The 14,531-nt window shown below is 43.2% G+C and overlaps 1 protein-coding gene across 1 annotated transcript in view; it reads left to right on the top strand.

Moving 5' to 3' along the window:
• The first annotated feature begins 1,327 nt into the window (after positions 1-1,327).
• The window catches only part of CNTLN (centlein), a 262,892-nt gene continuing 249,688 nt past the window's right edge, over positions 1,328-14,531 (top strand). Inside the window, exons 1-2 of the mRNA XM_081104268.1 lie at positions 1,328-1,797; positions 9,347-9,435. Coding sequence (XP_080960394.1) covers positions 1,447-1,797; positions 9,347-9,435 — 440 coding nt within the window. The 5' untranslated portion in view covers positions 1,328-1,446. The remainder of the gene's footprint in view (positions 1,798-9,346; positions 9,436-14,531) is intronic.

The raw sequence follows: 14,531 nt of genomic DNA, 5'->3' as shown, positions 1-14,531 counted from the left end.
GCTCACTGGTAACATGGGAGTATCTATTTTACTGTGATGCTGTAAGAAGGGAATAAGTACTAATATGAAAAGTGCTCAGCCATGGACTCAGCCTATAGTGAACGGTCAACGTGGCAGTGACTTGCAACACAGGCTTATACGTGCTGTTTCTAAAGTCAACCTTTTCTAAATGAGAGGGAAGGAAGCTCGCTCATCTCGCCGCCACCGGCTTCTGATTTGGGGAGGGGGCTGTCTCTTGAGCGTGGACTGGATTCGGGTCACAGGGCCACAGTTTTGATCACACGAAGAGGTCATCAGTGACAGCCGGCACCCCCTGCTCCCGGTCCTCTCCTCCCCACCCAGCTCTGCAGTACTCTGGCGCCCTTTCTTCCGAAGGGGGCAGACCCAGCTTTAGGTGGAACTCTATGGCTGGTGCAATGCACATCTCCTTACTAAACGGATCCCTGGTAGAACGTGTTATGATGACAATGAAAGAGAATGTTGCCTATTCGAAGTTTATAAAGCAAGAGATAGCAGGGAGGAGGAAAAGCAATTCTTTTAAAAAGGATACGGAAAGCTGTATCCTTTTTCTTTTATGACTTTTTTTTTTTTGGCAATTTCTGGAATTTTCCATGTACAGTTGAAACATGGAAACAATGCGGGGCTGACCCTTGAACAATGCGGGGCTCCTGGTCTTGTTTCCTTAACCGCGCTCCGAATGATTGACTTCCAGTTGTTCCAAGGACCCACACTGTCAGGCAGCGACGGTGGGTCACACTCGCTCTGACGTCCAGCCAGCACATGAAGCGGCTGACAAAAATGCAAAGGAAATCACGACTCTTGCAGAACCAAAGACAAAGGGGGACGGGAAGATCGGCATGCAAATGGGGAACCTGCCTGAGAGCCCCAGCTCAGCACAAGGCTTTGCACCTCTCCAGGGCACCCGTCAGCTGATGTCCGATCTACGTGAAGCGGTTTTGCAAAGGGAAACTCACTCCCCGTCCTCCAGGCGCCTGCACCGGCGCAGGAGAGATTCGCCGTGTAACCCACACTCCAGGGCGCTCAGTGAGACGTGACAAACGAGTTGGCCGGGGCCTTGGGGGCCAGGAATCACAGGGAGGGTCACGAGGGGCTCGCAGGGAAGACTCGACGAGGGGAGATGCCGGCTAGACTGGCGTGCGGGGTAGGGGGATTGGATGAGTGACAAGCCGAGGCGTGCGGGACTGAAGCCTCCGGCAGGGCTGGCCGCGGCCGCGCGCGGGGTGGGCCGTGGCGCGTGCGCAGTCCGACGCTGGCGCCGGGCGCGCGGCCCGCGGGAAGCCCGCCCGGACCCGCGAGCGCGAGACCCCGCGCGCCGAGGCGGGAAAAGGCTGGCGCATGCGCAGACCGGCGCTCCGGGCTGGCCAGGATGGGGAAGGGGAGGTGGAGTCTCCAAGAAGGAACTTGACCCGTTAGCAGCCGTAGGCCATGGCGGCGCGCTCGCCGCCCCCTCCGCCTCCTCCGCGGCTTTCGGGGACCCGGTCCTCACGTGTTGGGCGGGGAGCTGCGGTCCGCGCAGTGAGCAGCGAGGCCTCGGGCCTCGGCGGTGAGGCGCGGGAGGGCGTCGTGGACCGAGGCGACATACCCTGGCCGACTAGAGAGGGGTCGGGGGGCCAGCGAGGGCCGGGGGGGTCAGCTCCGGCTCAGGCTCCCCTGCTCAGGGCGCCCCCGGGGTCCGAGCGGCTAGAGGGCATCTCGGTAGAGGAGGTCATGGTGGCCCGGATGCAGCTGCTGGAGGAAGAGCTGAGCAGCCTCAAGGAGGAGCTGGCCCTGTGTCAGGTATCGAGGCCTCCGCGGCGGGCCGGGGCCTGTGGGGAGGCGCGACCCTCTGCCTCCGCCTTGGGCCGCGTGGCCGAGCGGGTTGGGGACCCAGCCAGCCCCGCCCGCGGCGCTCCCTCCCGGCTCCCCGCTGCCCGCCCGCCCGCGGGCTCCCGCCCCTCCCTGCACAGCCGCGGACTGAGCTCTCGGTTCCCCGGGTTTGGTTCTCTTCGCTTGGGTGCCGCCTGGACCGGCAGTCACGCCCTCCCCGCACCTCCTCCCCAAGCCCAGTCTCCGCCGAGCTGCAGAGGCTCTGGGTGCCGCGGGCGCGGCGTGCAGGGCACGCGCTGAAATGCGGAACAGGAAAGTTTAAACACTCGTTCAAGTCAAATGCACCGAGGGAGGAGCCTGTTTTTAATGTTCAAACCCACACCTTCTCTTGTCAGTCAACTTAAGTTGGAAACAGACCCATAACTTTGAGGGCGCCTTGGGCCGGGAACTTGCACACACAGTAGGTGATGCTTGATCCTTAGGAACCCGCCACAGGAGGCCCCCGGTCCTCGAGGGGGAAATTTCACTCCAATTATTAGAGTCTAATGTCATTTCCTAGGTGAGCGGCGTGCACATGGCGTTCCGTGATGTGCAGAGTGTGTGCACCAGAGGTGGCTGGATCATGTGCAGAGAGAGTTGATGGCCCTTTCATGCTGCATCCTGACCACACTCGCTGGCTGTTTGCACGGCCTTTAGACAGGGTTGGGTCATTCAGTGTTGGGGTTCGCTCCATAGTAGGTCTTTGGATCACTGTCTTTGAGACAGAACCAATCGGGAGCCGCAAAACACCAAGGTGTCTTTAGGAGTGGAATCAGCGGTTCTCAACCTGTGGGTCGCGACCCCTTTGGTGGTCGAACGACCCTTTCACAGGGGTTGCCTAAGACCATCCTGCATGTCAGATATTTACATTACGATTCATAACAGTAGCAACATTACAGTTATGAAGTAGCAATGAAAATAATTTTATGGTTGGGTCACAACACGAGCAACTGTATTTAAAGGGCCAGAAGGTTGAGAACCACTGGAGAGGAATAAAAATCCATGAAATTCAGAGTTTGTGCTGTTGGATGATTTTGCCCCTTTTGTAGGTCCTTGCTGATTGACTCAGAGCTGTAAAAACAGGACACCCGCGTTGAAATTGAATATGCCTTTTGTTTAAACAAGTGGGTGGGTATTAGGTGGCTGCCTCCTTTTTTATTTTTCCATTTTCTATTCTTCAGTGGATAAGGATGGAAGAGATTAAGAAAAGATGCTAGAGAAGTAAAGCATGGTGCCCTCTGCACCCCTCACCCTTGCGTAGTTTACAAATAGGAAACCATTGTTTCACTGTAACCCTTGTTACTTCGGGGTCCTAAGGTACTCTGTGCCCATATCTTCTACACTTGCCTTCATATCCCTCATTCTGTATTTCCCAGAGTTATGCCCTTGCAGCGGTTCTCAACCTGTGGGCCACGACCGCTTTGGCAGTCAAACGACCCTTCCACAGGGGTCGCCTAAGACCTTCCTGCATATCAGATATTTACATTATGATTCATAACAGCAACATTACAGTTATGAAGTAGCAACAAAAATAATTTTATGGTTGGGGGTCACAACATGAGGAACTGTATTTAAAGGGCCAGAAGGTTGAGAACCACCGCTAGTGGCTAAGAGGAGCTAAGATAGTTACTTTTTTTGATTGATTTGATTTAGAAAATCTGTTGGAAACAGCCCGGTGACTGGCCTCTTCCCCTAAATCAGTGGTTCTCAACCTTGGCTGCACATTAGAATCACCTGGCAATCTTTTTAAAATCCTGATTTCTGGGCCTCATTCCGGAATCAGGATTTTAAAAAGATTCCCAGGTGATTCTAATGTGCAGCCAAGGTTGAGAAACACTGCCCTAAATACATCCACTGTTACAGTCTTTAAAAAATTGGCTTCAAACAGGGTGTTGGCCTTTGTGATGTTGGACATAGAAGGGACTAGGAAGATGAATGAAGTATTCTAGGCAGATGTAAGAGTAGAGATGGCCATAATTAGCTTAGAGCAGTGGTACCTGAGATTTTTGTAATATTGACACTTAGGTGATCATAGCCATTCCAGTAATGTGAGACAAGATTGCTAGTTTCCCGAATATCATAAAACTTCAGTCAAACCATACTCCTGCTCTTGGAGAAACAGGGGAAGTCGAACTCCCACTTGTTTTGTAAACAAGTATTTAAGGAATTAAACATTCACTTTTACATATTTTTTTTTGCTTGTTCTTCCACTTATTCAGCTAGAAATCACACTACCCAAGGATATAAAGTATTAACCCAATATTTTTTCAAATCTTTACAAAATTACAATTTCAAAAATAGGACATTCATTTTACATCTCAACCTAGTACGTATACACATCATACAGACACACATAATTTCAGAAAGAATATTTACTATGTTATTAACTGATATTTTCTTTTAAATTGTTATTTAAGAAAATGCAGCTCAGATCTCAGATTTAAATTCACTTCACAACCTAGTAATGGGTCAAATGTACAGTTTGGTAAAAAGAAATCTGATAATTAAGTCTCTGGTCATAAGTAGTACATAGCTTCATTTAGGTTAGTTCTCTAACCTTCATTAGGTTAGTTCCCCCCCATTTAACTCACAGGAATTTAATTATATGTACTTGGAGAAATAAGAAGTTTGAGTGATTCCATATCTCCCCTCTATGGGAATGACTCAGAATAAGCATGTAATAGAAAACAATCTCAGTTCCAAGTGTTTCTTTGAATATGAACATCTTATCCTACTCTATGTGATTGTATATTTAATTAAACTTTTTCCATATGGTCTCAGATTAGCAAGCAACATACACATAATGCTTAGTTTAAGAATACATGATTAATTACAAGATGGGAGAAAAGCTGTCTGTCTTGGGTTTATTAAGGATAGGACATGAGCTTCCAAATGTAGCTTTTTCCAAAGGAATGTTCAATGATGCTCCAAAGGCTAATTTTAAGTCCATGACATTGATGCTTTGTCCATTGTTTAGAACCCAACTTCACCATATTTTGATTATTCAAGAATATGTGCTATTTGTGACAAAGGATGATGTGGGTACCTGTATGTAGACATTTATTACTCCTTTTGTAATATCAGATGAGAAAAAGTATGTGTAACATATGTATGTATGTGTATGTGTATGTGTACGTATATATCAAAGCTTAGTTCCTTTTTTAGTAGCAGTCAAAAAGCTGTAAACCAATTGCAGGTGAAAATTAATTAGGGTGTTTAAATGAAATATATATTCACTATTTCAACTTTAATGATGAAACTAACTTTCAAGAAGCATCAAATATTGGAATTAAGAGTATATGACCAGAGAACTCAGCCAGTTATTATTTTTTTTGTTATACATTTAGCTGTGCTGTCCAGTCACTCAAAAAGAAAAAAAATTGAGAACATACTGTATTAAATAATTAGAATCCTTATCATTGATAGTATCTTTATTCTAGGAGGTGAATATTTTCATGCAGTTAATTTCCATAATTTATTGAGTGGCTACTTTGTACTATACTTTGTAATTAAACTCCTTCCATTTTTTAAATATGGGAACTATATTTCATATGTTTATTGAATTCATTCCTCCAGTAAAGGTCAATTGGTGGCCTATTATGTTGTTAGACACTGAGCTGGGGGCTGGTAGATTAGGAACCCAGTGAAAAAGACAGTTTTGGGTGTCTGTATCTGTAAAGTGGATATATATTTCCATGCTAGCAGATAAGTGAAAGTCAAAGCTAATCCACTGCTAAGATAATTTAGGCTCAAGTCTCCTAGCATTTAGTCAACTCATTCATTGGCTGAGTTTAATAAACTGTGAGAAGGATTTTAAAATATAATTATTTGATTCTGTGTAGAAGGTCTGTAAGTAATAATAATTTTATGAGTAATTTTTAAAGGTTTGTGTTTTTTTTTAAAGAAAATATTTAAGTGTTCTAAAGAAGTGAAATATAGGAAAACATAAAGACAGTGTTATTGGCAGTGGTTAGTTTTCTTGTTTTAATAATGTCTGGAACAGTTTGAAAACTAGTTTTGTGTTTTCTGGAGCCTTTATTTCTTTTCATATATGAAAGGAAGTCTTTTTAGCAACTAGAAGTATAATCCACATTGAAGATGATATACTATTTAAATAACTGAGGCCTCATAAAAACTAATACATAGACTAGTCCCACATCCATTCATAGCATTTTATTGCTCATAAAAGAACTTTTTCTTTCAAACTAGGTATCACTTATGCATTTGAGTATTTTTAGGTAAAAAAGAAAACCTGCATACTGTTACTGACCATAAATAAAAGAAAGAAATTAATAATGAAATTTTAAAATAAAGAAATTTGGAAATTAGCAAGTACTTCCCAAAATGACTTCTGGGTATAAACTGTAAACCATAGAGTGATAGAGTGTTTTTACAGGATTCTTTTCCTCAGAAGGAGGCTTTTTTCTCTGGACTCTATAATATAAACAGCTTAAGGAGAATTTATTATTATTTTCTCTTTGTTGGGGATTGAAGGAGAGATGTAAAATAACCACTAACCATAACAACAACAAAAAGAAAAAAGTATAAATTAAAGTGTAAACATTTTCTCAACAGATATTTATAGATTCCTTATGTCACTTTCACTGCTAGAGCCAAGTCCTTTATTAGTAAGTCATACTTGTTTAAGCTGAAGTAACTCAGTTATTTTATAAATGTTGAAAACATTTTTTTGCATTCTTATTTCTATTTCTTGCTTAGTACTTTAGTTGAGATTATAATACATGTCAGTCTTTGCTAATTTGTTTGGAAGCAAGCCAGAAGATATATTTATAGCTAACATTGGTTTCAAGAGATTTTGTAATGTCATCAACGTACCTTTTAAAAATAGGGATATTAAAGCACATAATGTTGTATTAGCTTACTTTTTCCATATTTTCATTGCTTTTTGAATAAGTTATGACATGTTTATATATGGAATGGGCAAAAGTAGTCTTACAGTTCGTATGGCAAATAATGCAATAATCCTATATAATAAAGAGCTAATATGCTAATTAGACCTGATGGCAGGATAACCTTCCAGAATGACCTTCCGAATGACCTTCTGGAAGGACCAGTGGGTGGGGCCACAAGGCAGCCAGGGCTGCGATGGGCCGAGCCCCTTGCACGAATTTCTTGCATTGGGCCTCTAGTTAATAATATAAGAATAAACTATTTTTGCATACTTAAAACTGCAAACCTATTTTTGCACACCCTGTATTGACATTTCTTGTCTTTAGCTCAAATGTTGAATTCTTATTTTTAAATGGATAAAATAATGCATGATGTATAAGGATTGTTATAGTACTCTCTAGTATTCAGGCCGTCAGAAGTCTTTAAAGAAAAACAACACAGAATAGATAAAACTTAGAGCATTAAAAAATGAAAACATAAAAGTTTAGAAGTAAATATAGGTAAATATATTTCTAATATTGGAGTAGAAAAGGTCTTCTAAATGGTACATAAAATCCACAAACTATAATGTAATTGATGGATAAATTTGAATATATGAAATAAATACCTTTTCTCCCCAAAGGTAGTTAAACAACAACATACTGGAAAAAATATTTCTAACACAATTGGTAGACATAAAACTAATTTTAAAATTTCCAACAACACTTCTTATATTTTATTGGCAGAGCATAGTCACATAGCTTACAGGCAAGTGAGGCCTGTCTTTTAATTGGGCAGCAAAGAGCTAAAATGTTTTCTGTAACTAATAGGAAGGGGATAATGGGTGATAGAAAGAGCTACAGATAAGTGATATCTGCCACACAAGTAAACATGAACAAACAAATAATCAAAAATAGTATTTTAAAATGTGCTGTGAAAAAAAAAATTAAACAGGTCAAGGGGTTAACCAGAGACTTACCAATTTTGGTAGCTATAAGTATAATTAGGGAAGTCTTCCTGAAGAGTTGACATTTAAGCCAAGACCTGAATGAAGTGAAGGAATAATCTACATGAAGATCTGGTGGATAGTACATGTACAAAGGCTCTGGTACAGGTGGAGCAAAAAAGGCAGTGTGAACAAGGGAAAGAATGATAGATGAGGTTGAACAGGCGTATGTGGGGCCAGATAATGGGGGGTCTTGTAGTCTTGGTAAAGAGTTTGGATTCTTTTCCTAATTGTCAGGGATCAATTGGAGGATTTTGACTTGTTAAAAGGCTAGGCGGGGACCATTGTGGAGAGCTGGGCAAGAGATGGACTTGACTTGGACAAGGGTGATAGTTATGGGAGAGTTGAGAAGTGATTAGAATTGGGATATATTTTGTAGCTAAGGCCAATAGGATTTACTGATGGTTTGGATATGAAATATGGGGAAAAGAGAGCAACTCAGATTGAATCGTAGGCCTTTGAACAAATGAGTAGATAGTGTCATTTTCTGAGAAACAGAGGTGTAGGTTTCGGAAAGGGTAGGAAATCAAACATTTTATTTTTGGTAAGTTAAATTTGGGATACCTGTTAGGCACTCAAGTAGAATTGTTAGGCAGTTGGAGATTCAAGATATGGGTAGAGGAGACAGCTAGGAAGAGAAATGTGAGAGTCATCAGAGTAGAGTTGATATATAAAACCATGGGATTAAATGAGTTCACCTAGAGCAGTGGTTCTCAAAATTGTGTGCACAGAATTACCTCAGGAGCTTTTAAAAAATACTTGAACCTTACCTGAAACAAATTAAATCAGAATCTCTAGAGCATCACTATTGAAAGAAAACACAAACTCCCCAAAAGTGATTCCTAGCAGTCAACAGTTGATAACAACTGATCAAGGCCTTATGGACTGAAACTATTTATTGTCCATTTGGATTTGGGTATATAGATGACCTTTAGAAATGATTTTAGCATAATAGTGAGAAGGGAAATCTGACTGGAAGAGGTTATAGAGTAAATGGGAATTAAAGAAATGGAGACAGAAGGGGCTCTTTCAAGGAATTTTGCTGAAAAGGGAGCAATAGCTAGAGGCCATTTCCTTTTAGAGCAAATTTACCTTAATAGTCAGAATTTCAGCCCTGGCCGGCTTGGCTCAGTGGATAGAGTGTCAGCCTGCGGACTGAAGGGTCCCAGGTTCGATTCCGGCTGAGAGCACATGCCTGGGTTGCGGGCTCATTCCCCAGTAGGGGGTGTGCAGGAGGCAGCCGATCAATGATTCTCTCTCATCATTGATGTTTCTATCTCTCTCTCCTTCTCCCTTCCTCTCTGAAATCAATAAAGAAATATATTTAAAAAAAATAGTCAGCATTTCAGTGTTTATACTCTAAAATGTGAAGGGTAGAAATAGTGTAAGCATATATGGGTTATCAGTACAAGAACTTTTTAAAAGAAAGCTTCCTGCTAAATTTTTTAAGAATCTATTTTATAGTTATAGTACCTAGTAATCGAGTAATATGGTGTTTTCATTTTTAACTTTATGTAGCATTTTGTCTTCTCCGTTACAGCTACAAAGCAATGCATTTAAAATGTCTTCTTTTTTTTTTTTAAGGCTGATAAAGAATTTGTATGGTCTTTGTGGAAACGTCTCCAGGTGACAAACCCAGATATCACACAAACAGTCAGTTTGATTGTGGAAAGGTAAGTGCCCAGTCATTTTTTCATGAGTATTTCGTTTGTTGAATTTGTTTTTCTTCATTATGAAAATTAGTACTTGGTGTTAATCCCCTAAAGTGGCAATTTTCAACCTTTTTCATCTTATGGCACACATAAACTAATTACTAAACTTCTGCGGCACACCAAAAAATATATTTTTTGCCCATCTGTCAAAAAATACAATTTTGATTCATTCACACCAGATGGCTATCATTGTGTTGGCTGTTGTCATTTTTTATTTGAAAATCTAAGGGAAAAGAGGTCAGTGCCTCTGACTAGTCAGGTAATGCATGTTTTCCAAATTCTTATAGCACACCAGTTGAAAATCGCTAACTGAAAGAGATGTAAATCGCTAACTGAAAGAGATGTATTTGATTTCCAAATGATAAAAGTATTTGATTTATTTCAAGGGATGCCAGTTCACCAGGTAGTACAGATAAGTAAGCCATATCTCTTGCTCATATTCTGACATATTTGGGAAGTTTGCAAGAAAGGGGTAAACTGTGACAGAGAGAGAGAGAGAGAGAGAGAGAGAGAGAGAGAGAGAGAGAGAGAGAGAGAGAGAGAGAGAGAGGGGGGAGAGGAAGAAAGAAAGAAATAGAGATATGAGCTATTACAGCTCAACTTTAAAAATTGGAGAAGTCCCTGTTGTTTGGCTTGTTACTCTTAGATTGCTCTTCTTGACATCTTCCTAGTCATGTGCCATTTTCCCCTAAGATAATTGCAGTATTTACTTTAAAGCCTGGGATGACCTTGCCAGAGTGTAGTAAGTATTCTGGAATAGGTTGAGGGATTTCACTTAACACTCTGTATTATCCAGTGTGAGATGCCGTTATTCAGCTGTAGATTATTAGGCCTCTACTTGGTCATTAGAAACAGCAGAGTGATGTTAGGTACTCCTTATCAAACATTTGATATACAGTACTCCCATGACACTTAGCAGAGCAATTAAAAACTTGCTTTCCTATTAAATGAATTCCATTACATTTCCTAAATGAGAAGCTAAGCATATGGATGCATTTTTCTTTTTCTTTATTGGAGTCATGGTTATGTAACCTGAATATTATTTGATAATTTGAACTGCATTTACATTTGGAGTCACTTGCCCTGGGATCATTCAACTATTGCTGGCATTCAACTTTTTAAAATCTGTGATATATATATCAATGTTTAATTTCACTGTCCTTGATTATTGTGAACTCTTAAAATAGTGTAATCAGTTTCTCCTCCTGTTGCTTGTATGTCTAATTCATCAATCAGATTTCTCTTAGGATAATCAGAATAAAGTCTTTTGTTAACATACCGTTGTAACTTCCTCAATCATCCTTGAGATAAAATGTGGTCACTCTGCCTGCTCTGTTTTTTTAGCAGAATAAGCCTTTGAGGAGGAGATATATTCTTGGCACTTCAGTTGTCATTTCTGTTATTCTTTCTTTATCTTCCTCTTTTTTTTATATATATATTTTTAAACTTGCTAATTTGTTATATTTTTTAACTTTCCAAAGCTATTCTTTAATTTTCATTTTACTCTTGGTTGTGACAGAAGCAAATATTAAAATATTTTTAGGTCATTGTTCTCATCATTTAATATTTCTATTTTTCATCTATCTATATAAAAGCCCAGTGACCCTTATGGCAGAATGACCAGAATTACTGGTCACTATGATGCACACTGACTGTCCTGATCACCTGATTGGGGCCTGCTGGCCAACCTCCTGGCCCCTCCCTCCCCAGATCGCCTAAGGGGAATGGGGAACGGTTGGTGGGTGGCGGTGGACGCGGGTGGCGCCAGGTCAAGGCAGGTGTGTGTGTGTGTGTGGGGGGGGGCTAGCTTCTGGCAGCTGGGGGAAGGAAAGCTTTTGAAAAACGTCTTTCTGGGGAGGCTTTTCTTTTCCCCCCAGTGGCACTCAATTCAAAGGCGCTAGCCACGGAGCCGCCTGCCGTGGAGTTGCCCAATCTCTTCCCACACCCTCTCGGATTGAGTCTGGTGCACAGCAGGGTGGAACACCCTGAGCCGCTGCCCGTAGGCGGGAAGCTGGCGGGGTTGGGACGAGGACGCAGGGGCCTCGGAGCTGGACCACCTGGCCCCCAGCACGCTCTCGGCTTGGAAGTGTCCAGCTGCAAACCTCCCACCCCATTAACTGGATCAGTGTTGGGGTGGAAAGCGACCCAGGAGGGTGAGGAAATGAAACTTGGGGCGAATACCACAGATGCAGTCCCCCTAACCTTCCCCTCCCAGGATAATTCTGGCTCCCTAACCTCCTATGCGCCAAGAGATAAATGTGGATTTGAAAAGAGGCAGGTCCTAGAGGAGCTTCAGTTGGGAGGACCAGAGGAGTTACCCACTTCTGACACTCCACCCTTTGCTTTAAGGCTGCAGTCTCCTTCCCTAATACATGTTGCTTGAAGTACACGATGGTTTGTGTTTAAACATGCAATAAACGTGGGGAAAGCAAAGTTTTGTGCTTTAAAACAAAAGAGTCTGGAGTCTTTGGGGGGGGGGGTCGGTCTCTCTCTCTCTCTCTCTCTCTCTCTCTCTCTCTCTCTCTCTCAGACACACACACTCACTCCTTCCTCCCCTCTTCCCTGGCCTGGCAAATCTTCAAGGAGGAAGTTAACCCTAGTTCCTCAGAACTCACCCTGGCTGGATTGGCCTCTGTTTTGTTTTGTTTTGTTTTGTTTTTCTCTCACAAGGTTTTTCTCTAACATCTAAACCAGCAGTCGGACATCCCTGGAGGGATCCTGGATTGGGAGAGCGCACAGGCTGGGCTGAGGAACTTCCCAGCCCCTGTGCACGAATTTCATGCACCAGGTCTCTCATATAAAATATACAATCTTTATTTATATAAAGGTGTGTGTGTGTGTGTGTGTGTGTGTGTATATATATATATATATATATATATATGGTACACAGTTTATAAATGTACATATATTGGGAGTAGGCACTCAAAAGCCTTTTGCTGATAAGATAGATATGTAATGAAAAATTTTGGAATTACTACTTTACAGTAAAGATTCTCAAAGTTTACTGTAACAATTAACTGTGAATAAGATATTAGAGAATTTCCCTAAATGTAGATCTCTGAGTCTTTTCCCTGATCTACTGAATCTCTAGAGATGAGATCTAGGAGTTGTTTTTTTAAAAAATAAGCTTTCCAGGTAATTCCATTGTTGTAGTTCATTTATATAATGGCCCTTTGGCTTATGAATTTGGACCAATAGCTTTCTAAACCTACTGATAACTGTTATTAGGAAAATGGTTGTTATGAAAGTAATCCTCAGCCATTTGTTGTAGGAAAATACTACAGTTAGCTCTTCTGAACATGGATGAGTGGGAAGCCCAGCTTTCTGGTAAATGGTTCCTTAATTAGTCATCTTGATTCTTGGGGCTTAAAAAAATAAATAAATAAAAAAGCTCTCCTCTACCTGAACTCTTAAAAAAAAAGATAATTATTTAAAAAACATTTTATTACTTAATTATGGTGGCTGTTAAGTTCATACCTGCAGTGTAGACTGGCGCATTTGAGACTCAGGAGAGTTGATGATGCAGATAAAGACTGAAGGAAAATTTCTTGTTCATGGAGGCTGGTCTTTTCTATTCAGGCCTTCACTCATTGGATGAGGCCCACTTATATTATGGAGGACATTCTGCTTACTCAGATTCACCAGTTTAAATGGTCATCATATACAAAAACACTCTCCAGGTTTCCACATAAAATTAATCATCAGTGTAGGCTATTGAAGTCTTCAACTATTGTAATTGAGTTGTCCATTTCTCTTTTCATTTCTGTCATTTTTGCTTCATGTATTTTGGTCCTGTGTTTATTAGGTACATATATGTTTATAATTATTACTAGAGGCCCGGTGCATGAATTTGTGCATGGGTGGGGTCTGGCTGAGCCACCCTAGTCAGGGCTGATCAGATCAGGCCAACCAGGGGAGGAGATATGGCAGGTTGGCCAGCTGGCCTCACCCTGACCTGGGTTTTGGAGGCCGATCGGGGGCCTGGCCTGCCGGAGGGGCAGGTGCAGATCAGGGACCGGATCAGGCTGGTTGGCTGCCGCAGTGTGCATCATAGCCACAGGTTGTTCTGGTCATTCTGCTGTTCCGGTCGCTGGGCTTTTATATATATAGACTAGAGGCCCGGTGCACAAAAATTTGTGCACTCGGGGGGAAGGGGGGCGGTCCCTCAGCCCGGCCTGTGCCCTCTTGCAGTCTGGGACCCCTTGGGAGATAACGACCTGCTGGCTTAGGCCTGCTCCCAGGTGGCAGAGGGCAGGCCTAATCCCTAGGTGCAGCCCCTGGTCGGGCTCAGAGCAGGGCCGATTGGGGAGTTGGGGTGCCGCCCCCTGTCATGCACAGAGCAGGGCGGATTGGGAGGTTGTGATGCCACCCTCAGTCACGCTCAGGGTAGGTCTGATTGGGGGGTTGGGGCACTGCCCTCTGTCACACTCAAGGCAGGGTTGATGGGGAGGTTGCGGTGCCACCCCCTGTCACACTCAATGCAGGGTTGATGGGGAGGTTGCGGTGACATCCCCTGTCATGCACAGAGCAGGGCCAATCGGGGGTTGGGGTGCCGCACCCTGTCACACACAGAGCCGCAGGACGATCAGGGGGTTGGGGACCTCCCCCCTATCAGGCACAGAGCAGGGCTGATCAGGGGGTTGTGGCGCCTTCCCCTATAACAAACAGAGCAGGGCGGACAGGGAAGTTGTGGCCCCGCCCTCTGTCACACACAGAGCCGCAGGGAGATCAGGGGGTTTGGGCGCTGCCCCCTGTCACGCTGATCCCGGTGCCGGGAGGCATATTATCCTTTTACTATATAGGATAGAGGCCTGGTGCACGGGTGGGGGCCGGCTGCTTTTCCCTGAAGGGTGTCCTGGATCAGGGTGGGGTCCCCACTAGGGTGCCTGGCCAGCCTGGATGAGGGGATGATGGCTGTTTTCAGGCTGGCGGGTGACTGAAGCTCCCAACCGCTCCTTTTTTTCTTTTTTTCTTTTTTTATTCTGGGCCAGCTTTAGCTCTGAGGCTCCAGCTCTTAGGCCTCCGCTGCTGAAAGCAGGTTTCTGGCCTTTGTTTAC

This window comes from Myotis nattereri, assembly GCF_964212035.1.
Source record: "Myotis nattereri genome assembly, chromosome: 12".
Lineage (NCBI taxonomy): Eukaryota > Metazoa > Chordata > Mammalia > Chiroptera > Vespertilionidae > Myotis > Myotis nattereri.
The sequence above is the reverse complement of the archived record's forward strand: the minus strand, read 5'-3'. Positions and strand labels throughout refer to the sequence as shown.